The 23,425-nt window shown below is 40.0% G+C and overlaps 1 protein-coding gene across 5 annotated transcripts; it reads left to right on the top strand.

Annotated features, from left to right (window-relative positions):
• Positions 1-702: 702 nt before the first annotated feature.
• Positions 703-22,405, top strand: CKAP2 (cytoskeleton associated protein 2). 5 transcript variants are annotated; one of them, XM_005585922.4, is made up of 9 exons: positions 703-853; positions 1,744-1,828; positions 6,209-6,287; positions 6,371-7,239; positions 7,693-7,897; positions 10,639-10,809; positions 14,044-14,113; positions 19,848-20,103; positions 20,917-22,405. In XM_005585922.4, the coding sequence occupies exons 1-9, from the start codon at positions 784-786 to the stop codon at positions 21,161-21,163; spliced, it is 2,052 nt and encodes a 683-aa protein (XP_005585979.3). In that variant the 5' UTR covers positions 703-783; the 3' UTR covers positions 21,164-22,405. The 5 variants fall into 5 exon arrangements, with proteins under 5 accessions (XP_005585979.3, XP_005585980.3, XP_045232896.2 ...); XM_005585923.4 differs by having other exon boundaries at positions 6,212-6,287; XM_045376961.2 differs by lacking the exons at positions 14,044-14,113; positions 19,848-20,103; positions 20,917-22,405 and having other exon boundaries at positions 6,212-6,287; positions 10,639-10,818.
• The last annotated feature ends 1,020 nt before the right edge of the window (positions 22,406-23,425 follow it).

The following is a 23,425-nucleotide window of genomic DNA, read 5'->3' on the forward strand; positions in this document are numbered from 1 at the left end:
AATGCTATTTTATCTTCAAAGGATAATTATATATAACCTTGAGGAGGGGATAAGGTTTATCCTCATTTTTTCCGTTTCTCCTCCTCTCCTCCCTTTTTTGCATTTGATAATTGCTTAGAATAAAGATATGGAAAGCAGATCCCAATTTCAGTTCCCCTTCACACGCTGTGCAAACGTGGACAAACAACCTCTGAACCTGTCACATCTCAGTGGAAAAAGTGGTGACAACGTCCCACCTCAGAGTTATGATGCTCAAAATGAAGCAATATTTGTGAAATATATACACATGCTCGTGGTACGCCAGATCCGTGTTTACGTCCTCGTCAGTGAACGCACCTTTGTTTAGTAAGAAGGGCAGCCAATCAACACTTATTTTGTCTTTTTCTCGTCTGCCTTCCTCCAGACTGTGAGGGACTCACATGGGACTGTGTCCCATCTCGGTTGTTTGTCAATCTAGTCCTGCTATGTCGCGGGGACTGAGCAGGTCGACTCCGCCCCCATCGCACGTCCAGGAGGAAGAGCGCTGTTTAGGTTTGAAACCTGCAGACTCAGTCCCAACCGAACTGGGCAGACACCAGATCAGCCTGGGCAACTGCAGTCCAGGCTCCGCCCCTCTAAGTCCATTGGCTTATTCAATTCACGCAGGAACCAATGGGCGGAGACGGCAGCCGCGCCGTCTGAGGGCTTAGCAGCGGCCGGCGTATGCAGTGTGCGGCGGCGGTGGTCTGAGCAAGTCCTATCTAGGCGCTAAAGCGGAGACGCATCCCCCGACCCGAGGCTACGATGAGCACCCCGGCTGTGCCCCAGGACCTGCAGCTGCCCCCGAGTCAGAGGGCCCAGTCCGCATTCAAAGGTGAAAGCCGCGGTGGCGGTGGCTGTAGCGGGCGCGGGCCCGGCAGTCGGGGTTCGGGGCAGCGCTGGCGCGCTTCACCCCTCCCCGGCTCTGTGAGAGCCCTGAACGCGGCGTCGACCTCGTCCCGCCGCATTCTTGGCCTTGTAGAACGGGTCATAAAAACAGGACCCGCTGCGTGGTGTTAGTGTGCGGTCGCTGCTGGCTGGGATGGGCCCTCCTAAGAAGGAATCCGTTAGGCTAGGGGAAACGTGCGGAGGTCCGGCCGGGACCGGTGTGGGAGACCCCGGGTCCGCGGGGGGCGGGGCTGCGCGGGTTCCCGGGCCGACTGCGCCTGCGCCGAGTCCTCCGCCTCTTGGGTCCGTAGCGAATTTCTGCAGGGCTGGGGGTCGGATAAAATACCCCGATTGTATTATTTCCAATTTCACAGTTTCTCCTTCAACTTTATGGAAAGCGAGGGTTGATTGGGTCTTCAAAAGTAATATTGTTATTCCCATATTCTACACACTAGAAAGCAGAAGAAAGTAGTTCTCACCTAACCCAGTTCTGGTAAATTAGAACTTTGGAGTCTAGCGCCTCACTTCTACCATTTAGTTTCTTAAAACTTGGCTTTCAGGAGCTGTATGTAGAAAATGATGTTCTCCAGATTTTTCACATACAGTAAAGAATGTGATTCTTATGCAGAGGGGTTTTGGGGACCTGTTACGGTAACAGCCTCTTATAAGATGATTTATCAAAGGCAATACTGAATTCGGGAATTTTCTGTTATATAGATGTGACCTCAAGTGGAATCAGTTTTGGAAGTAAACTCTTCATTTAGTCAACAAGATTTATTAGCCGTTATTCATGTTTTAACTAATATTGATTTGTAGCTCTTACCTTTTGTTATCTAGAGCAAAGAAGACAAAAACTCAAGGAACATCTGTTGAGAAGAAAAACGCTTTTTGCATACAAGCAGGAAAATGAGGTGTTATCCAGGTAAGGTCAAGTTTATTTCTTTTCACTTCTGTAAAATTGTATCAGATCTGTCCAATAAAAATGCAAAGTAAACCATATCTGTAATTTTAAATTTTCTAGTAGCCACATTTAGAAAGGTTTTTTAAAAAGTGCTTACATATTATTTTACATCTTTTTGTGGTACAACGTCTTTAAAATCTGGTATCTATTTTACACTTACAGGACATTTCAGTTTGGTCTGTCCACATTTCAAGACTCAATAGCCACATTTAGCTAGTGGTTACTTTATTGGATGGTGCAGCATTAGATCATCGTTTTATTAATTTTTTTTTTTTTTTTTTGAGACAGAGTCTCGCTCTGTTGCCAGACTAGAGTGCAGTGGTGTGATTTTGGCTCACTGCAACCTCCATCTCCCGGGTTCAAGTGAATCTCCTGCCTCAGCCTCCCAAGTAGCTGGGACTGAGTACAGGCAAGCACCACCATGCCCTGCTAATTTTTGTATTTTTAATAGATACAGGGTTGCACTATGTTGGCGGGGCTGGTCTTGGACTCCTGACTTTGTGATCCGCCCGCCTCAGTCTCCCAAAGTGCTGTGATTACAGGAGTGAGCCACCACGCCCAGCCTAGATTATTGTTTTCTACATAAATTAGTTCACAGTCTAAGAAAAAAAAAATTATAAAACAAAGTATGTGCATAGACTAGATTATCGACTTACTGTTTACACCAAACAAAGGTCCGTATTTCTATTATTTAGCAAAGCTTTTACTCAGTGTGGGGGAGTTCATCAGGGAAGAGTTGGGTGGCCCTCCCAAATGCTTAGAGATTATTGTAGGCTCAACCCTCCACAGAAATATCTTTATTATTTTGTTAAAATATTTTAGATAGTACATAGCTGTAGCAAAAACAAAAACCCATGAAAGTAGATGAAGCAGAAAGGCAAAAGATCCCCTCACTCTCTAGAGATAACCACTAATAACATCCTTACAGGCTTAGGCCGGGCGCAGTGGCTTATACCTGTAATCCCAGTACTTTGGGAGGCTGAGGCGGGCGGATCAGGAGGTCAGGAGATCAAGACCAGCCTGGCTAACACAGTGAAACCCTGTCTCTACTAAAAATACAAAAAATTAGCCAGGCGTGGTGGTGAGTGCCTGTAATCCCCAGCTACTCAGGAGGATGAGGCAGGAGAATCGCTTGAACCTGGGAGGTGGAGGTTGCAGTGAGCCAAGATCACGCCATTGCACTCCAGCCTGGGTGACAGAGCGAGACTCCGTCTCAAAAAAAAAATGTCTCAGGTAAAAAATTGTATATACCACCCACACACATATTCAGAGAGTGGAAATGATAACGCAAATGGGATAAAAATTTTAACAATAGGTGGATCCTGGGTAAAGAGTGTATAGATATTCTTTGACCTGTTTTATATTTTTGCAATTTTGTGTAAGTTTGGCGTTCTAAAATTTTAAAAATAATTTCTAACTTTAATAAGTTGCTTTAGTTTGGAATAAACATTTTATCCTTCACAAATAAATCTTTTACTTCTTTGTTTAAGACAAAAAGGTGATCCTAGGTTTTTGGTTTGAATAAGTAAATGAATGGTGATAACCATATACTGAAATAGGAAGACTGAAGGAGGAGCTGGGGAATTAGGAGTTCTGTTTTGACTATATTTGAAGTACCAACCAGACACCCAAGCAGATATGCCAAATAGTTGTGTGTCTGAAGTTCAGGGGAGGGTTTGGGACTGGAAGCATAAACTCAGGAATTGATCAGTATACAGATGATATTTACTTAAAAACCTTAGGATGGAATGAAATTACTAGGGAATAAGTAGAGATAATATGGATTCAGTCAGTGACTCTCAACCGCTTATTTAAATAGGGAATCCAACAGGGTCAGGGGTTTATAATACTCTTAAACATGATAGGAAGAAAAGAAAATTCTAAAACACTCCTTGTGGCTTAAGTACTACATTTATTCCTTTCAGAAAACATGTCAGCCGGGTGCAGTGGCTCAAACGCCTGTAATCCCAGAACTTTGGGAGGCCAAGGCGGGTGTATCACTTGAGGTCAGGAGTTCTAGACCAGCCTGGCCCACATGGTGAAACCCTGTCTCTACTAAAAATACAAAAATTAGCTGGGCATGGTGTCAGGTGCCTATAATCCCAGGGAGGGCCAAGGCAGGAGAATCGCTTGAACCCGGGAGGCGGAGGTTGCAGTGAGCCAAATCATGCCATCACACTCCAGCATGGGGGACAAGAGCGAGACTTCGTCTCAAAAAAAAAAAAAAGGAAAGAAAACAGATGTCAATTTAAGTGTTAATCACTTCATCAGTGAATATTAAATAAGACAGCCGATCTGTATTGCAGCTTTTCAGAATTAAACAATATTTTACAATCTCTAAAGTATAGATATCCTAAGACTCATTTCAGATAACTCTTCTGAGGGTGGTTTTATAATAAGACAGAATAGGATTAAGTCTCCACACTAGACAGGTGAGTAAGATGGGCTCTTCTTGTCATGCTGAGTTTTGTTTTGTTTTGTTAGCTAGAAGTTAGCTACTAAGATACCCTGTTAAGTGGCACATTTTTATCTTCTTTCACCATTGTTCAAAATGTATAGTACAGGGTATGTCAAAGTTCTGTACCTTCTCCAAGCTGACAGAACAAATAGATATGAAAGCAATGTAAACAAAATGTATTAACTACTAAATTATGTCAAATGTAAAATATACTTTTTTTTGTTTTTTTTGAGACGGAGCCTCGTTGTGTCGCCTAGGCTATAGTGCGGTGGTGCGATCTCAGCTCACTGCAACCTCTGCCTTCTGGGTTCAAGCGATTCTCCTGCCTCAGCCTCCAGGGTAGCTGGGATTACAAGCATTTGCCACCATGCCTGGCCAAATTTTGTGATTTTGGTAGAGACAATCACCTGCTAAGAGATGCTCACAGTCTGCCTTGGCCAGTTTATAGCTATAAAAATGAGTTAGGTCAGTTTCTTGAGGAGGGATTTTCTTTGCAATACCGCCTAGAAACTAAGGTTCTTTTTTTGAGAAATGATCTCACTCTGTCACCCAGCCTTGAGTGCAGGGATGGGATCTTGGCTCATTGCCTCAACTCCCAGGCTCAAGCAGTCCTCCCTCCCCAGCCTCCCAAGTAGCTGGGACTACAGGCACCCACCACCACACCCAACTAATTTTTTATTTTTTGTAGAGACGGGGTTTTGCTGTGTTGCCCAGGCTCTCTCGAACTCCTGAGGTCAAGTAATCCCCCCCACCTCAGCCTCCCAACGTGCTGCTATTACAGGCATGAGCCACCACAACCAGCAGTCCATATTCTTAATATATCCTAATATACATTAAGCTGTGAATGGCATATGGTAATTTTTGAATCACTTTTGGGAGGGCTTTTTTTTATAAAAGTTTTTTCAATGTAGTACATCTGTTACTAAGTACTTAAAACTAACCCAAGGAGGTATCACTAAAGGTTATTTGAAGACTTGTTTGAATGACTTGAGAATGATTTGAAATAAGATTATTAAGTATTTACAAATTCTGTGGACAGAAAGTGTTAGGACTTTTAGAAAATATCTTTAAATTCCTCAGCCATTTGTTTACACTATTTTTTTTTTTTTTTTTTTTTTTGAGATGGAGTCTCGCTCTGTCACCCAGGCTGGAGTGCAGTGGCGCAATCTCAGCTTACTGCGAACTCCGCCTCCGAGGTTCACGCCATTCTCCTGCCTCAGCCTCCCTAGTAGCTGGGACTACAGGCCCCCGCCACCACGCCCTGCTAATTTTTTGTATTTTTAGTAGAGACAGGGTTTCACCGTGTTAGCCAGGATGGTCTTGATCTCCTGACCTCGTGATCTGCCCACCTTGGCCTCCCAAGTGCTAGGATTACAGGCTTGAACCACTGTGCCCAACCTGTTTACACTATTAAAAATAATTAAAAGTTTTGCTTAGGGCTGGGCGTGATGGCTCACACTCGTAATCACAGCACTTTGGGAGGCCATAGTAGGCAGATCACCTCAGGTCAGAGGTTCAAGACCAGCCTGGCCAACATGGTGAAATCCTGTATCTATTAAAAATACAAAAATCAGCTGGGTGAGGTGGCATGTGCCTGTAATCCCAGCTACTCAGGAGGCTGAGGCAGGAGACCCGCTTGAAACCCGGGAGGCAGAGAGGTTGCAGTGAGCCGAGATCATGCCACTGCTCTCCAGCCTGGGTGACAGAGCAAGACTCCATCCCAAAAAAAAAAAAAACTTGCTTAGGACAAATTTTAACTCAGGTCTTTATTAAATTTAAAATTAGTAAGTCAGTTAATTGTTAACATTGCCCTCTTCTTCCTCCCCAACAGGAAGCCTCCTTGGTACAGGATTGATTGATTAATCATTTTGTTTGTTTTTAAGTAGTAGAGGTCGGAGAGTTGTGACATCTGAGGACCAAGTTCAAGAAGGGGCTAAAGTGCTGAAACTTAAAACAAAAATGGTAAGATGTGGACATAGCACTCCTAAATGGTCCCCCTTTCCGTTTTGCCTTTCCTAAACACTTTTCTTAAATAATTCTTTTAGGCTGATAAAGAAAATATGAAGAGACCTGCAGAGAGCAAAAATAATACAACAGTGGAGAAAAATTGCATTCCTTTAAAACCTTCAAATGAACTAACCAATTCAACTGTAGTAATTGACACGCATAAATCTAAGGATAATAATCAGACTCCGCATTTGTTACTAACTGAAGGTGATCCCCAAAGTCAACATATGACATTAAGTCAGGCATTTCACCTTAAAAACAATGGTAAAAAGAAACAAATGACTACAGAAAAACCAAAGCAAGATGCTAACGTACCCAAGAAACCTGTGCTTGGATCTTATCGTGGCCAGATTGTTCAGTCTAAAATTAATTCATTTAGGAAACCTTTACAAGTCAAAGATGAGAGTTTTGCAGCAACAAAGAAACTTTCAGCCACTATCCCTAAGGCCACAAAGCCTCAGCCTGTAAACACCAGCAGTGTAACAGTGAAAAGTAATAGATCCTCCAATATGGCTGCCACTACTAAATTTGTGAGCACTACATCTCAGAACACACAACTTGTGCGACCTCCTATTAGAAGTCATCACAGTAATACCCAGGACACTGTGAAACAAGGCATCAGTAGAACCTCTGCCAATGTTACAATCCGGAAAGGGCCTCGTGAAAAAGAACTATTACAATCAAAAACAGCTTTATCTAGTGTCAAAACCAGTTCTTCTCAAAATATAATAAGAAATAAGACACTATCAAGATGCATAGCATCTGAAGTTGTAACCAGGCCTGTTTCATTGTCTAATGATAAACTGATGGAAAAGTCAAAGCCTGTTGACCAGCGAAGACATACTACAGGAAAAGCAACTGTTGATAGTAGATCAGCTCAGCCCAAAGAAACCTCAGAAGAGAGAAAGTAAGTAGATGTAATTTTCTTTATTGCCTTAGTTTTCAATCAAGTACTGTTTGTAGATTTGGCTTATAATTTCCTTGACTGCATTAGAATTTTCTTTCATGGTTTCTCTTCTGTTGTATGCAGCAAATTTGTATTGTGGAGCAATATGACCTGAAAGTTTTTGTGTTTGAATATGTTTTCTAAGGTTGCTTTTTTAAAATCTAAGGTAAATGCTTTAATAATAGTTGGGAAATACTTTATAATCTCAAATCAAAAAATGCATTAATGGAATCATTGAGCATAATTGACCTTGATATGTTTAATATTTCATCAAGCTTGTGAACTATATATGTGCCACTAGAGTAAGATTACTTAAAAATCATACTTTTTCTTCTTTTTTTTTAACTTTTCCTCTATTTGACAGAGTTCTGACAGCGATTTCAAAGTAATATTTATATCTGCTTCTAACTATAGAGCTCATCTGAGTGAGTGGAAAGCTGGCAAAGGAAGAGTTCTGAAAAGGCCCCCTAACTCAGTAGTTACTCAGCATGAGCCTGAAGGACAAAATGAAAAACCAGTTGGGTCTTTTTGGACTACCATGGCAGAAGAAGATGAACAAAGATTATTTACTGAAAAAGTAAACAACACATTTTCTGAATGCCTGAACTTGATTAATGAGGTAGAGTCTTTATATTTGTTTAGCATTTTATAGTTTGCAAATTACCTTCATAAACATTGTTTCACTAAATCATATTGTCAGTCTTTTTGACCAGGAGATGTTGGTAATACTATGTTGACTTAACATTAACTGTGAGATTATTTTAACAATTACTTAATTGTGAGATACACTGCTTCGTTTATTAATTGTGAGCTTATTAACCTTAATTGACTACATTTTGCATTGAGTTCATATAAATATACAGGTTGAGTATCCCTTATCCAAAATGCTTGGGACCAGAAGTAACTGAAAATGTTTTTTGTTAGATTTTGGAATATTTGCATGTACATAATGAGTTACCTTGGGGATGAGATCCACAGAATTGATTTACGTTTGTTTTTTGCTTTTGAGACAGAGTCTCACTCTCACCCTAGCTGGAGTGCAGTGGTATGATCTCAGCTCACTGTAACTTCTGCCTCCTGGGTTGAAGCCATTCTGCCTCAACCTCCAGAGTAGCTGGGATTACAAGCGTGCACCACATGCCTGGCTAATTTTTTGTATTTTTAGTAGGGACGGAGTTTCACCATGTTGGCCAGGCTGGTCTTAAACTCCTGGCCTCATATGATCCACCCGCCTCAGCCTCCCAAAGTGCTGGGATTACAGGTGTGAGCCACTGCGCTCGGCCTCATTTATGTTTTATATATAGCTTATACATGTAGCCTAAAGATATAATATTTTTTATAATTTTGTGCATGAAACAAAGTTTGTGTACTTTGGACCATCAGAAAACTAAGGTGTCACTTTGTCAGCCACCCATGGGATAGTCTGGTTGTTTGGCAACACCATCATTCCTCACTCTGAGTTACTGTGCTACCAATAAGCAATTATTCTCTTGCACTTATTCACACATAATTACTTAACAGTTTAAAAAAAGACACATTAATACAGTGAAAAATATGTTCAGAGTAACTAAGCAGCACAGTAGCATCATCAGAACACCTGTATCAGCTGTTAGACAATAGCAACAACAAACAGCAGCATGTTTTCAATCTCCATCTATGATGTTGTGTTTAATTAAGAGGTATTTTACACTGTATTTTATTTTTTTAGGTGAGAAGAAACATCAGAAGCAGTTGAAGGACCAGGAAGTGGGTCCTCTAGGGATAAGGAGTCATTCTGCTGGATGGCTTTTTAAGATGTTTACTTCAGAGTCACTTGTCTCATTAGCAGTGGTTTTTGTCTTAGAAGTTTCTGTTTGATTTTATAAAGGAACATGATATCTTTTTCTGTTCTGAATAAATGCTGCTCTAGTTCTTCAATAAGCCTGTCACATGTTTTCACCTTGTCACCTATAGGTACATTGTCTGCAGTGTTAATGATGGTCATCTTCATTGTGATGTTGATACTCAAAAGTTTTCGATTTCAGATTTTGGATTTTCAGATTAGGGATACTCAACCTGTATCAAAGGGATAATTGGATTTTTTTACTGAATTACAAATATTTGATTCCTCTGAGATAATTAATGTGTAATACCCTGAGGTGATATTATTGCTTCTAATATTTTGTTTCTTATATCTGTTCATCATATTTACACATTATTTCTTACGTTCATTACACATTTTACCAAAGAATAGCAACACAAATGTTGTGTGAGTCATTATTATCACAGATTAACTTACCTAAAATACTCAAAAAAAAAATCACATTCATCCGGCCAGGTGGGGTGGCTCACGCCTGTAATCCCAGCATTTTGGGAGGCCAAGGTGGGTTGATCACCCGAGGTCAGGAGTTTGAGACCAGCCTGGCCAACATGGTGAAACCCTATCTCTACTAAAAATACAAAAATTAGCTGGACATGGTGGTGGGCACCTGTAATCTCAGCTACTCGGAAGGCTGAGACAGGAGAATCGCTTGAACCTGGGAGGCCAGAGGTTGTAGTGAGCCGAGATCGTGCCATTGCACTCCAGCCTGGGCAACAAGAGCAAAACTCTGTCTCAAAAAAAGAAAAACAGAAACAAAAACCCATTCCTCTAAGCCAACATCATGTTTTTGAATTTATTGCAGAATTTTGCTATTTAGACCAAAATCCTATGGAGTATAATAATCAGCTCCAGAACAATACTATGTTTAATAGTAGACAATATCTTTGTTTCCTGACTGCTCTTTAATCTTGTTTTGGTCACCCACTAGTATGTAAGATCCATAACAAAACTGAATTCAAGGTATTATTTCAAACCTTCCTCTACTCTTCATGAGCATCTTGTAACTTCTTGTGGTTCTGAACACTTGTGGTTCTGAACACCAGTAAAAGTTACAATCAGGAAAACTGATTCTCTAATAGAATAGAATCAGAGTTTATTTCTGCTCAGTTGAAGTTTTTCCTTTTGATACTATGAATTTTTTCTGCCCTACTATTTAACTGTATGTAACTCTGACATAAACCATTACAGATTCATTTTAATCTTAATATCAAAACCTGACGAAGACAATTAAGAGGAAAAAAAAAACTCTGCAGGCTATTCTGACTCATAAACATTTGGTTTAAGGTATTAACAAATGGAATCCCTCAATATATATGAGAATAAAATCAAGACCAAATAAATGTTCATTTTTTACTAATAAATGTCTCAACTAATATTTCATTTTTTTTGTTTTATGCTTATGGCTATCTTTATCATTGATCTTGACTATAGTAGGCTCAATTATTGTTCATAGTTTGTAAGCTAAAAAATATTACACACATTATTTCTTGCTCTTTTAGGGATGTCCAAAAGAAGACATACTGGTCACACTGAATGACCTGATTAAAAATATTCCAGATGCCAAAAAGCTTGTTAAGTATTGGATATGTCTTGCACTTATTGAACCACTCACAAGTCCTATTGAAAATATTATTGCAATCTATGAGAAAGCCATTCTGGCAGGGGCTCAGGTAAGATAAACATTTGCTGATCTTTACGATTACAGTGTAGCAGACAATTTGGAATTAATTTGAAACACATCACAACATAGCTTGAGAAAATTGTGGTTGTATATGTAGTAGTTGTAAATGTTTAAAGGCCACAAAGATTGCTGTTTGTTGGCCTTCTAAGTCTTTTATTACTGTACTGGGAATAATCAGACTTTAGAAAGTGGGTATAAGCTGAAATGTATATTTAGTGAAACTTTCTGCATGAAATGTCTTAGCATATTATTGTATGCATTTCCTGGTTGAAAATTTATGGGGAGACTGAATGTAATATTAAAATTTGTTTATTGAATATAAAGCAAAAGGGATGAAATTAGCTTTTTAAATGTTATCAAGCTCTTTTGGTTTTGTGAGAGAACTCTTTCACTTTAAGAGTAAACCCAGGCTGGGCGCGGTGGCTCAAGCCTGTAATCCCAGCACTTTGGGAGGCCGAGATGGGCGGATCACGAGGTCAGGAGATCGAGACCATCCTGGCTTACACAGTGAAACCCCGTCTCTACAAAAATAGAAAAAACTAGCTAGACGAGGTGGCGGGCGCCTGTAGTCCCAGCTACTAGGGACGCTGAGGCAAGAGAATGGCGTAAACCTGGGAGGCGGAGCTTGCAGTGAGCCGAGATCGCGCCACTGCGCTCCAGCCTGGGCGACAGAGCAAGACTCTGTCTCAAAAAAAGAAAAAAAAGAAAGAAAAAAAAAGTAAACCCAAATGTACTGCTATATCTACACTGTATAGATTGATCCTGTCTGCATACAGAAAATGGCAATAAACCAGTTTCTCGAACATTATTACCTCTATAATGGTTTGATACCATACTCCTTACCTCTTCCAGCCTATTGATACACAAAGTTTTGGGTGTAGAATAAATCATTTCTTGAGTTTGTGTGGTTGGGTTTTTTTTTTTTTTCGTGGATACATGTTCTTAAAATATGTTTCGTTTTAATCCAGGTTTCTCAGAAACACATTCTTAGAGATTGTTTACATAGATAATTTTTTTAAACTCCTTTTTTTTTTTTTTTTTTTTTGAGACGGAGTCTCGCTCTGTTGCCCAGGCTGGAGTGCAGTGGCCGGATCTCAGCTCACTGCAAGCTCCGCCTCCCGGGTTTACGCCATCCTCCTGCCTCAGCCTCCCGAGTAGCTGGGACTACAGGCGCCCGCCACCTCGCCCGGCTAGTTTTTTGTATTTTTTTAGTAGAGACGGGGTTTCACCGTGTTAGCCAGGATGGTCTCGATCTCCTGACCTCATGATCCGCCCGTCTCGGCCTCCCAAAGTGCTGGGATTACAGGCTTGAGCCACCGCGCCCGGCTTAAACTCCTTTTTTTAAGAAAGATGTATTCACCGTTGTCTCAACAAAATCAACAAATGCTATTTGACTTTTCACTTAAGTAAAAAATCAGATATTCAGCAGATAGTCTCTCAGTGGCTATCATGTGTAAAACTCTTTTCAGAATGGTAATTATATTTGATAGATGCTACCTGGAAAGGAGTGTTAGGCCCCTACTATGTTGTATCAGAAGGGACATTACTTAAGGCAACTAAGGACATTGTAGCAAGGATGCAAAGTTGGAGCCAAGGCTCACATACAAAGCAATAATGTAAACGGAAAGATACAATACCAGAGGAGAAGCTGCTGGAAAACAAGAATCAAAATTAGCCAAGATGGCTGGGCACAGTAGTAGATACCTATAGTCCCAACTACTTGGGAGGCCAAGGTGAGAGGATTGCATAAGCCCAGGAGTTTAGGCAACACAGACCCTATCTCTTAAAATTAGTGGCCAGGTATGATGGTTCACGGCTGTAATGCCAGCACGTTGGGAGGCCGAGGTGGGAGGATCGTTTGAGTCCAAGAGTTCAAGACCAGCCTGGGCAAGATGGTGAGACCCCATCTCTGCAAAAAAAAAATTTAAAGTTTTTTTGGTGGTAGACAGTTGTGGTCACAGCTATGCAGGAAGCTGAAGTGGAAGAATTGCTTGAGCTGTAGAGTTCAAGACCAGTGAGCCATGATTGTGCCACTGCACTCCATCCTGAGTCGACAGAGCAACACCCTGTCTCAAAAAAAAAAAAAAGCCGAGAAAACTGAAAGCAGGATAGCTGAGTAATTCAGGACTAAGTTCTGGAAATAAGAATGTGAATTACACCTTCCCTAATCTTCATTGTGTTGGATGGAACATAGTAAATGCTTATAATATCTGATAAATAATGGGCTCTTAATAAATTCGTGAATGAATATGTTAAGATGATCAACCTTAAGCTCTTCAGAGATACATTTCATAGCATATGAAACAAAAATATAACCATAGACTTAAATGTAAGAGAAAAGGAGCACGGCTTAAGTAAAATTATGGGGGAAGTTGTTAAATGTGAAAATCTACGCTGGGCGTGGTGGCTCACACCTGTAATCCCAGCGCTTTGGGAGGCCAAGGCGGGCGAATCATGAGGTCAGGAGTTCAAGGCCAGCATGGCCAGCATGGTGAAACCCTGTCTCTACTAAAAATACAAAAAATTAGCTGGGCATGGTGGTATGCGCCTGTAGTCCCAGCTACTGGAGAGGCTGAGGCAGGAGAATCACTTGAACCTGGGAGGCGGAAGTTGCAGTGAGCCGAGATTGCCCCGCTGCATTCCAGCCTGGCGATAGACGGAGACTGTCTCAAAAAAAAAAGAATTCTATCCTTCATTTTTAATCTATAAATTGGAAAAGACAGCCATTTTTCTTTTATTTTTCTTTTTTCTTTCTTTTTTTTTTTTTTTTTTTTGAAATGGAGTCTCGCTGTGTCGCCCAGGCTGGAGTGCAGTGGCGCAATCTTGGCTCACTGCACATCCGCCTCCCGGGTTCACGCCATTCTCCTGCCTCAACCTCTCGAGTAGCTGGGACTACAGGTGCCCGCCACCACGCCTGGCTTATTTTTTTATATTTTTAGTAGAGACAGGGTTTCACCGTGTTAGCCAGGATGGTCTCAATCTCTCGACCTCATGATCCGCCTGCGGCCTTCCAAAGTGCTGGGATTACATACATGAGCCACCGCGCCCAGCCAAGACAGCCGTTTTTCAATCTTAATTATTAAGTGGTCTGAGAAGCATGGTTTAAGAGCCACTCCCTTACTTTAAAATACGGTATGAAGTTTTAATCACAACTTGGATACCTAGTTAATGTCAGAGAAAATAAAACTTACATGGATCTGCTTTATTCATTTAAAAAATTAAGCCTATTGAAGAGATGCGACACACGATTGTAGATATTCTAACAATGAAGAGTCAAGAAAAAGCTAATTTAGGTAAGTTTTAGTTCTTTTGTTTCCTTCAAGTGAATTGTAGTTTTGTTGTTGTTGTTTTTTAACTTTTAAGATCAGGAATACATGTGCAGGATGTGCAGGTTTGTTATAAAGGTAAATGTGTGTCATGGGGGGTTGTTTTACAGCTTATTTCCTCACCGAGGTATTAAGCCTCGTGTCCATTATTTTTCCTGATCCTCTCCCTTCTCCACCCTCCCATGTGCACCAGTGTGTGTGTTCTTGAGGTGTCCATGTGTTCTCATCACTTAACTCCCACATGCAGTATTTAGTTTTCTGTTCCTGTGTTTGTTTGCTCAGGATAATGGCCTCCAGCTCCATCCATGTTCCTGCAAAGCACATGATCTCGTTCCTTTTTATGGCTGCATAGTATTCCATGGTGTATGTGTACCACATTTTCTTTATCCAGTCTATCATTGATGGGCATCTGGATTGATTCTATGCCTTTGCTATTGTGAATAGTGCTGCAGTAAACATATGTGTGGATGTGTCTTTATAGTAGAATGATTTTATAATCCTTTGGGTATATACCCAGTAATGGGATTACTAGATCGAAAGTATTTCTGTCTCTAGGTCTTTGAGGAATGGCCACACTGTCTTCCACAATGGTTGAACTAATTTACTCTCCCACTAACAACGTAAACGCATTCCGTTTTCTCCACAACTGTGCCAGCATCTGTTATTTTTTGTCCTTTTAAGGATAGCCATTCTGACTGGTGTGAGATGGTATTTCATTGTGAATTGTAGTTTTATTGTTTCTTTGCTGAATTAGTTTTTCTTTTATCTTTTTTGATTATTAAAATATATAGGTTGTTTTCTTTCCTCCTACTTCCGTTGACCTACCTCTGAGATAAAGTGGCTTTATGTAGTATTTTTAATTAGGAGATCTGGCTCAATATTTAGATTTGTCACTGAATGTCTGTGAAAGTTGCATCGTCTCTCTAGGCTTTAATTGTCTGCCTTAAAAATGAGGCAGTTTGACTAGGTATCTAGACTTTTCACCTGTTACATTCTGTGATCTGTTGTGTTGGCTAGAAGAGCTCATTTAGGAATTCTCTTTGCTGGGGATAGTAGATGGAGATAAGAGATTCATTAGTTGCCAGTCATAAAAACATTTTAAGATTCAGATAAAGTTTATGCCAGTTGATATGACTTTAGGCAAAAAATACCCTCTTTTCTGTAAAATACAGATTTTTGGGGACCATTGAATGAAATAATATAAAGTTTCATAGTTGATGACACATAGAAAATTCATTAAACTGTAGTCATTACTTAACTTTAGAAAAATGGTTTCCAATTATTTGCTATAACCGTATATTTTACAGTCAACAAATATTTGAGTGCATATTATATACCATCGCCTATGTATCTAGTTGTTTTCTTTTTATTAATTTTAACAAGAGTCGAACAGTTTGAACTTTTTCTTTCTTTTTTTTTTTTGAAAGAGTCTTGCTCTGTTGCCCAGGCTGGAATTCAGGGGCGCAATCTCGGCTCACTGCAACCTCCGCCTCCTGGGTTCAAGCGATTCTCCTGCCTCAGCCTTCTGAGTAGCTGGGATTACAGGCATGCGCCACCAAGCCCGTCTAATTTTGTATTTTTAGTAGAGATGGGGTTTTGCCATGTTAGGCAGGCTGGTCTTTACCTCCTGACCTCAGGTGATCCGTCCACCTTGGCCTTCCAAAGTGCTGGGATGACAGGTGTGAGCCACAGTGCCCGGCCAACAGTTTGAACTTTTTGCTTTCCAGAACAGTATTAGTACCCTTTTAGTATGCAAAATTAATTTAAGATGTAGAGATCTAGGTTGAAGGGCTAAACCTTAAAAAAAAAAATCAAAGAGCATACTAAAGTTCTAAATTAAGGCCAGGCTTGGTGGCTCACGCCTGTAATCCCAGCACTTTGGGAGGCCGAGGTGGGCAGATCACCAGGTCAGGATATGGAGACCATCCTGGCTAACACAGTGAAACCCTGTCTCTACTAAAAATACAAAAAATTAGCTGGGCGTGGTGGCGGGCGCCTGTGGACACAGCTACTCAGGAGGCTGAGGCAGGAGAATGGCGTGAACCTGGGAGGCAGAGCTTGCAGTGAGCTGAGATTGCGCCAATGCACTCCAGCCTGGGCGACAGAGCAAGACTGTGTCTCAAAAAAAAAAAAAAAAGGTCTAAATTAAGTACGTTATGTGAGTTTTTGATTACATGTATTAACTGAAAAAAACAAAAATCTGTTCATTGGTGTTAATATGTTAATGGCTGTGCTAATTACTATGCTAATGGCTATGTTGGAGGTCATGCTTCTAATGGCAGTGTGCTTAGTTCATCAGGGATTATTTCAATTTATGGTGACTGCTAATATGTACCAAGGTAACATACGGAACATCTATATGATCTGATCTTACTAGTAGTATTTAGTGAAGGAGCTTGAGAAGCAAGGAGAGAAGGGGAAACCGAGGAAAGACTAGTATACCACAAACAAAAGGAGGAGAAAAGTTTAAGAATAACCCAGTCCTGGCCGGGCACGGTGGCTCATGCCTCTGTAATCCGAGCACTTTGGGAGGCCGAGGCGGGTGGATCACGAGGTCAAGAGATTGAGACCATGCTGGCCAACATGATGAAACCCCGTCTCCACTAAAACTACAAAAATTAGCTGGGCGTGGTGGCACATGCCTGTAATCCCAGCTACTTGGGGGACTGAGGCAGGAGAATATCTTGAACCCGGGAAGTGGAGGTTGCAGTGAGCCGAGATCGCACCACTGCACTCCAACCTGGTGACAGAGTGAGACTCTGTGTCAAAAAGAAAAAAAAAAGAAAGAAAAGAATAACCCCGTCCTGTCTCTTATTCACAAAAGACAGCGAAGTGGAAATTCAAATTTCATAAAAAGGTCTTATAATTCTGTCTCTGGAGATACGTGGAAAGATGAAAGCAGTATTCTGATTAAGTTGCTCTTCCTATCTTATAGGATAATACTAGTTGGTGTTTTCTAGCAGGTATAATATTTGATTAGTCTTTAGATAGGGGAAGGAGCTATCCATAAACTTGGTTTTCTTAAATGTATAATTGTAAGTTCTGGGTATAAAACCAATTTCACAAATCAGTTATTTGTGAACAGCAAAAGACCGTAAGTGGTCGAAGTAGTTCAGAAGAGGGTTAAAAAAAAAAAAGGACAAATAATAAGAAACAAGCACCACGTGGGTGTTTCACAGCTACCTCAAACACAAATAGCCAAACTTGAACACATAATTTTCCCCTAAACTTGATTCTTCTTTTAGTTCTCTGTCTTAATGAATGGCCCTGTCTGGTTGTCCAGGTCACAATCTTGGTGTGATTGTTTACTCCTTCTTTCTTTCCCAGTTCCTAACCCTTTTTCCCCAGCTGATCAAATTCAGTTTAACTTCCTAAGTATCTCTTAAGATCTATCTACTTCACTCCATCCTTACTCTCTTTTTTATAGTCAAGATGACCTACACTCTTACCTAGACTATAACAGTGGCCTTCAAACTTAAGTTTCCTGCCTGTCTGCTCTTGCTTCATTCCAATCCATTCTCAACACTGCAGCCTAAATGCTCTGTCACTCATCTGCATAAATTCCTGAGTCCAGCCTCTTCTCTTTCCCTCTCCCCTACATCCCTGAATTTCTCTTTCTTTTTTTCCATTTCCTGAAAGGGGTTATACTCTCTTTTCCCTCCAGGTCTCTCCGAGACAATCTTCTGCTTTTTCTTAATTTCTACTTATCCTTTAGACTTCAATTCAAATGTCACTTCCTTGGAGTAGCCTTCCCTGATGATTTCCCTGATATACCATCCCCTCTCCTCTCAGCCTAGGTTTAGTGCACCTGTTTTGTGCTCCCTTTTTCTTCCCTATGCAATATTTGATGCATTTGATTGCTTTCTATTTAGTTGTTTGTCCTGTCTTTTGCAGTATGTAAACTCAATAGATAAGGACAATGTCTGATGTTCTTCACCATTGAGTCTCCTGTGCTAAATGCAATGCCTGGCACATATTTGGCACTTAAATATTTGTTGAATTAATCTATATTATTTTCTCTCTTCTTCAACTTCCGCTTAAAACCCAGTCACTGTCGTGCAACTAAAACTTCTCTTAGTAAAAATTTTTAATAATTTTCCTAATAATTAGATCCAGAGGTTTTTTTCAGCTCAGTGGATTTACCAGGATGTCTCACAAGTATTTCCAGCCTAACATGTTTTGTTTTGAACCCTTTGTCTGCCCTCACTGCATTCCCATACCCAACATCCTTTTCCCATACCCAACATCCCTTTCTCCCACAAAAGAAAAGAAAAACCCTTCTCTGGCATTTATGACTCTTAAGAAATTTTAGACAAGATGCTCCTAACACATTTGCACACTCATTTCTACACAGTCATGCATTCATTTGTTAATAAGTTCTGACTTGGGTGGATGTGGTGGCTCACGCCTATAATCCCAACACCAGAGGGCCAAGGTGGAAGAATCGCTTGAGGTCAAGAATTGGAGACCAGGCCGGGCGCGGTGGCTCAAGCCTGTAATCCCAGCACTTTGGGAGGCCGAGACGGGCGGATCACGAGGTCAGGAGATCGAGACCATCCTGGCTAACACGGTGAAACCCCGTCTCTACTAAAAAAATACAAAAAACTAGCCGGGCGAGGTGGCGGGCGCCTGTAGTCCCAGCTACTCGGGAGGCTGAGGCAGGAGAATGACGTAAACCCGGGAGGCGGAGCTTGCAGTGAGCTGAGATCTGGCCACTGCACTCCAGCCTGGGCAACAGAGTGAGACTCCGTCTCAAAAAAAAAAAAAAAAGAATTGGAGACCAGCCTTGGCAACATAGTGAGACCCCATCTCTACCAAAAAATGTAAAAATTGGCTGGGTATGGTGGCACACACCTGTAGTCCCAGCTACTTGGGAGGCTTTGGCAGGAGGATCACGTGAACCTGGGAATTTGGGGCTGCAGTGAGCTAAGATTATGCCACTGCACTCCATCCTGGGTGACAGAACAGCAGACACCCTGTCTCTAAAAAAAAAAAAAAAAGAATGTTCTCAGAAATATTTCTCAGATTGGACCCTTCCTTCCTGTCCGACCTCTTCCTTACTTAGGCTATTACAACAACCTTGTCATCTTGCCATCACAGATTGTTACTTTTCATTCTCTGCCATTCTAGACAGTCCTTTACATTGACCAAATTTAATTATATCTGTCTCTGGTGAATTGTTTTTACCAACCTTCTTTCATATAAAGCTCATTAAAATCCAGCTCTTGCTTACCTATCTAAGCTCAACACCTCCTGCTCCCACTCCTAACCTTGCTCCTTACCCTATATTCTAAACACACTGGCTCTTTAATGTTATGTTAATAGATCGTTTTCTTTTATGTGCCATATGAAGGTTGTCTTCCTTGGTCTTGGTCAAGTACTCATTTTTAAGACCCAGCCTAAATGTCGCTTGTCAAGCATTCCCTAACCATCTCCTTATAGCACAAGCAAAGTTAGTTGTTTCTTTTTGTGGGTTTTAATAATCCTTTGTTCTTATTTCATATATAGCATTTATTTCATTTCATAATATTATTTGTTATATAGTTGGCAGCAGTATTTGCTGAGGAAAAGAAATGGTTCAGAGATGGCAATTGTGTTCTTTTATTTTGAAAATTTGGCCAACTAGGAACACCTTTAATGTCTTCTGATTTTGTTCTTAAAATTCAGCCAAAAGCTTAATCTATAAATATATCTTCTATAGGAGAAAATATGGAGAAGGCTTGTGCAACCAAGGAAGAAGTCAAAGAAGTCAGTATTGAAGATACAGGTGTTGATGTAGATCCAGAAAAACTGGAAATGGAGAGTAAACATCATAGAAATTTGCTATTTCAAGATTGTGAAAAAGAGCAAGAGAACAAAACAAAAGATCCAACCCATGATGTTAAAACCCCCAATACAGAAACGAGGACAAGTTGCTTGATTAAATATAATGTGTCTAGTACGCCATACTTGCAAAGGTAAACTTTTAAAATGTACTATGATTTGTTTTCATGCTTGGGGATAATAAATATGGCATTTAAAAATCTTTGAGATAGCTTCAGATTACAGCTACCGTGTGTTAATATAGAAAAGTTTTCAGGCCAGGCATGGTATCTCACGCCTGTAATTTCAGCACTTTGGGAGGCCGAGGGAGACAGATCACTTGAGCCCAGGAGTTCAAGACTATCCTGGGCAACATGGCAAATCCCCATCTCTACAAAAAAATACAAAAAAATTAGCTGGGCAAGGTGGTGTGTGCCTGTAGGCCCAGCTACCTGGGAGGCTGAGGTGGGAGGATCACTTGATCTCAGGAGGCAGAGGTTGCAGTTAGCCAGGATCATGCCACTGCACTCCAGCCTGGATGACAGAGCAAGACCCTGTCTCAGAACAAAAAAGAAAGCAGAAAAGCTTTTAAACAACTAGAATGTCATGAGAACATTTCACCTCTTAAATACTGTATTTACTTTCACTAACTATTGCCATGTTGAAAAAGAAAACTTTTTTTTTATTTTACTTGAATCTGTGTGTTATTAATAAGAGTAGGTTTTGGCATTCAGGAATTAGCCAGTTCTACACATACTCAGGTATCTACTGTGTACAGGTTGTAATGACGGATTGAGAAAAGGGTAAGTTTCTCACTTCAATGAGCTTATAGTACCTCTCTAAAAGACAATTACATGCTTTTACGTGGTTATAACATACAAGCTATATAGTATGGTACATATCATGAAAGTACAGAGTAAAAATGTTAACATATTTTTGAACTCTGGGAATATTGTTTTAATTTTCAGTGTGAAAAAGAAGGTGCAGTTTGATGAAACAAATTCCGCATTTAAAGAGCTGAAGTTTTTAACACCAGTGAGACGTTCTCGACGTCTTCAAGAGAAAACTTCTAGATTGCCAGATATGTTAAAAGATCATTATCCTTGTGTGTCTTCATTGGAACAGCTAACGGAGTTGGGAAGAGAAACCGATGCTTTTGTATGCCGCCCTAATGCAGCACTGTGCCGGGTGTACTATGAGGCTGAAATACCATAAGAGAAATAAAGCTCTTATAGGGAACGGGGTTTTTATTATGTGTGGGGTATTTTGTTTTGAGTAGCTTTATATTGCCCTTAGGTCTGGAGTTGGCCATGTACGTATGTATCCTAAGTATTCACGGCAGTGAGCTTCTTTATTAACATTCATGTTATGGCAAGAGTTGTCCTGCTGTGCATTGGAAACATAATCCCACCTTGTCAATCTCAACCGACTGTTTTTTTTTCTTTAAGATAGGTAAATTTTGTCAGCTAGTTTACTATGTTCCTTGAATATAAACAGGTTATAATACTACCCTGTTCACTTTACTAAATATAAATACAGTAATGATGCATCATTAGCAAATGAGGTATGCTAGGTAAAATGTGTATGTTTGCCTTGACATGTTTTTAAAAGTGATGATGTACCTCTGCCTTTAAACAGAATGCTTTTTTTTTTTTTTTTTTTGGCCTTTCTTGGATTAATCAAAAATTGTATAGAATGACTCACTTGGAGTACTAAGACACAAGAGGTTTAGCTTGCTTTCTTACCAAATTCATGTTACCCAGACTTGTGTTCTCTTGTGTCCCTTGGACTGTCTGTTGATTGATGAAAAGTGTACTGTCACTTTTTGTCAGTAGTAGTCTGTGGTCTCGTGGCCTCTTTAGATTATAATTGGGGTCACCAAGAAGGATACTTAATTAAATATCCCATTTCTAAGAGAAGATACTTTGTGTGAGAAAGGAAAGATGCCAGATTTAGTGGTTTAACTTCTGTAACTTCACTTGATAGATTTTAAACAATTAGGATGGAGTTAGGGAAAGAATATATCATACTGAATAAATGTCATTCTAGTTTAGACAGCATTTCTAAAATACCTGATACTAATACTTGTTTTGTTCCCTGTAACATAAAAACTTCACTGTTAAGTCATGTCCCCCGAAACATGATAGTTACATACACAGTTTTCTCTCCACACATAAATAACACTACTAAAGTTGTTTTGTAAGGTTCCAAACTGATAATTATATGGCACATATCTGTCAACTCTGCAGTTTCAAATAAGTGACTTTTTAATTGTAAAAGATTAGTTTAAAAACTGTATGAATGTGGTTGAAGATCACATGCTTAGTCGTTTTTATGTTCATTCCATTTGTATATCTCTTTTTCTATTTATTGACTTCTCATGTTCTAGAGAGTAGGACTTTTATTCTGTGTACCTGATATATATACAATTAAAATATCTGTATAATGATGTTTCAATGAAGTTTATTTCAACAATTATTTTATGAAATGCAGTTTAACCACAGTGAATGAATTTTAGCTTTCCTTTTGAAATATGAAATACATTGTAAGATTCGACTTGAGGTTTTTGACACTGAAGTACATGCTTAATGGTATATTTTCAAAAATCATCAGTCTACTTATATAAACTTTACCTAATTTTTTTCACTTTAACAAAAACATAACTATGCCTTTTTTCATACTTTGACCCAAAATAATGCCATTTTGAAATAAAGTTCAAGCTTTGATACACTCTCAGCTTTTTAATATCCATACAATATAATTCATTTGTCTGTATAGCATAGCTTGAAATGCCTTTGTAAAGAGAACTCAAGATAGAACTTTTACCTGAGGGGAAAATCTGTCTCTAAATAGTCCTAGTTCTAACATTCAACCAGAGGTCTTACTCCTTTTCTGATGCTTAAGGACAGTTATGTTATCTCTCCCTTAGGTTTGTTCCAAGCTAAATGATGTGATACCGTGCATAAGCATCCAGTAGAGACAGAACAGGGACCCCTCTTAAGGGCCTGCTTGGATCTTCCCATGCATAGTAATAAAGGAAAAATCTTGAGTCTCTTCAAAGGAAATTCCAGGTACCTAGCTAGCCTCAAAACAGTAAATTGAGCAGCCTGGAATAAAGAAAAAATGTTTGATTCCCTATAGAAATGAAAGATAACATCTTGACATGTTGAATGTTTTAGAAACACAGATCCATACCAGATAAAAATGCCAACCACTGTAACGGGGACCTCAGATAAGGGGAAACAGGACTGACTCTAACCACAATTCTTTGTTCTAAATTTCTTCCTGAGGGGCCTAGAGAGAATCATGCCCACAGGCCAAATCTAAACATGCCTTTCTGCTGACCCCAGGTTTTTAGACAAAGCCCTACTTTATCCATTGCAAAGCTCTGAATCTACCTATGACCTGTAAGCCCCTGCTTCCAGGTAACCACCTTTTTGGGCCAAACCAATTATAACCTCCATGTATTGATTTATG

The sequence above is a fragment of the Macaca fascicularis genome, chromosome 17, assembly GCF_037993035.2.
Source record: "Macaca fascicularis isolate 582-1 chromosome 17, T2T-MFA8v1.1".
Classification (NCBI taxonomy): domain Eukaryota; kingdom Metazoa; phylum Chordata; class Mammalia; order Primates; family Cercopithecidae; genus Macaca; species Macaca fascicularis.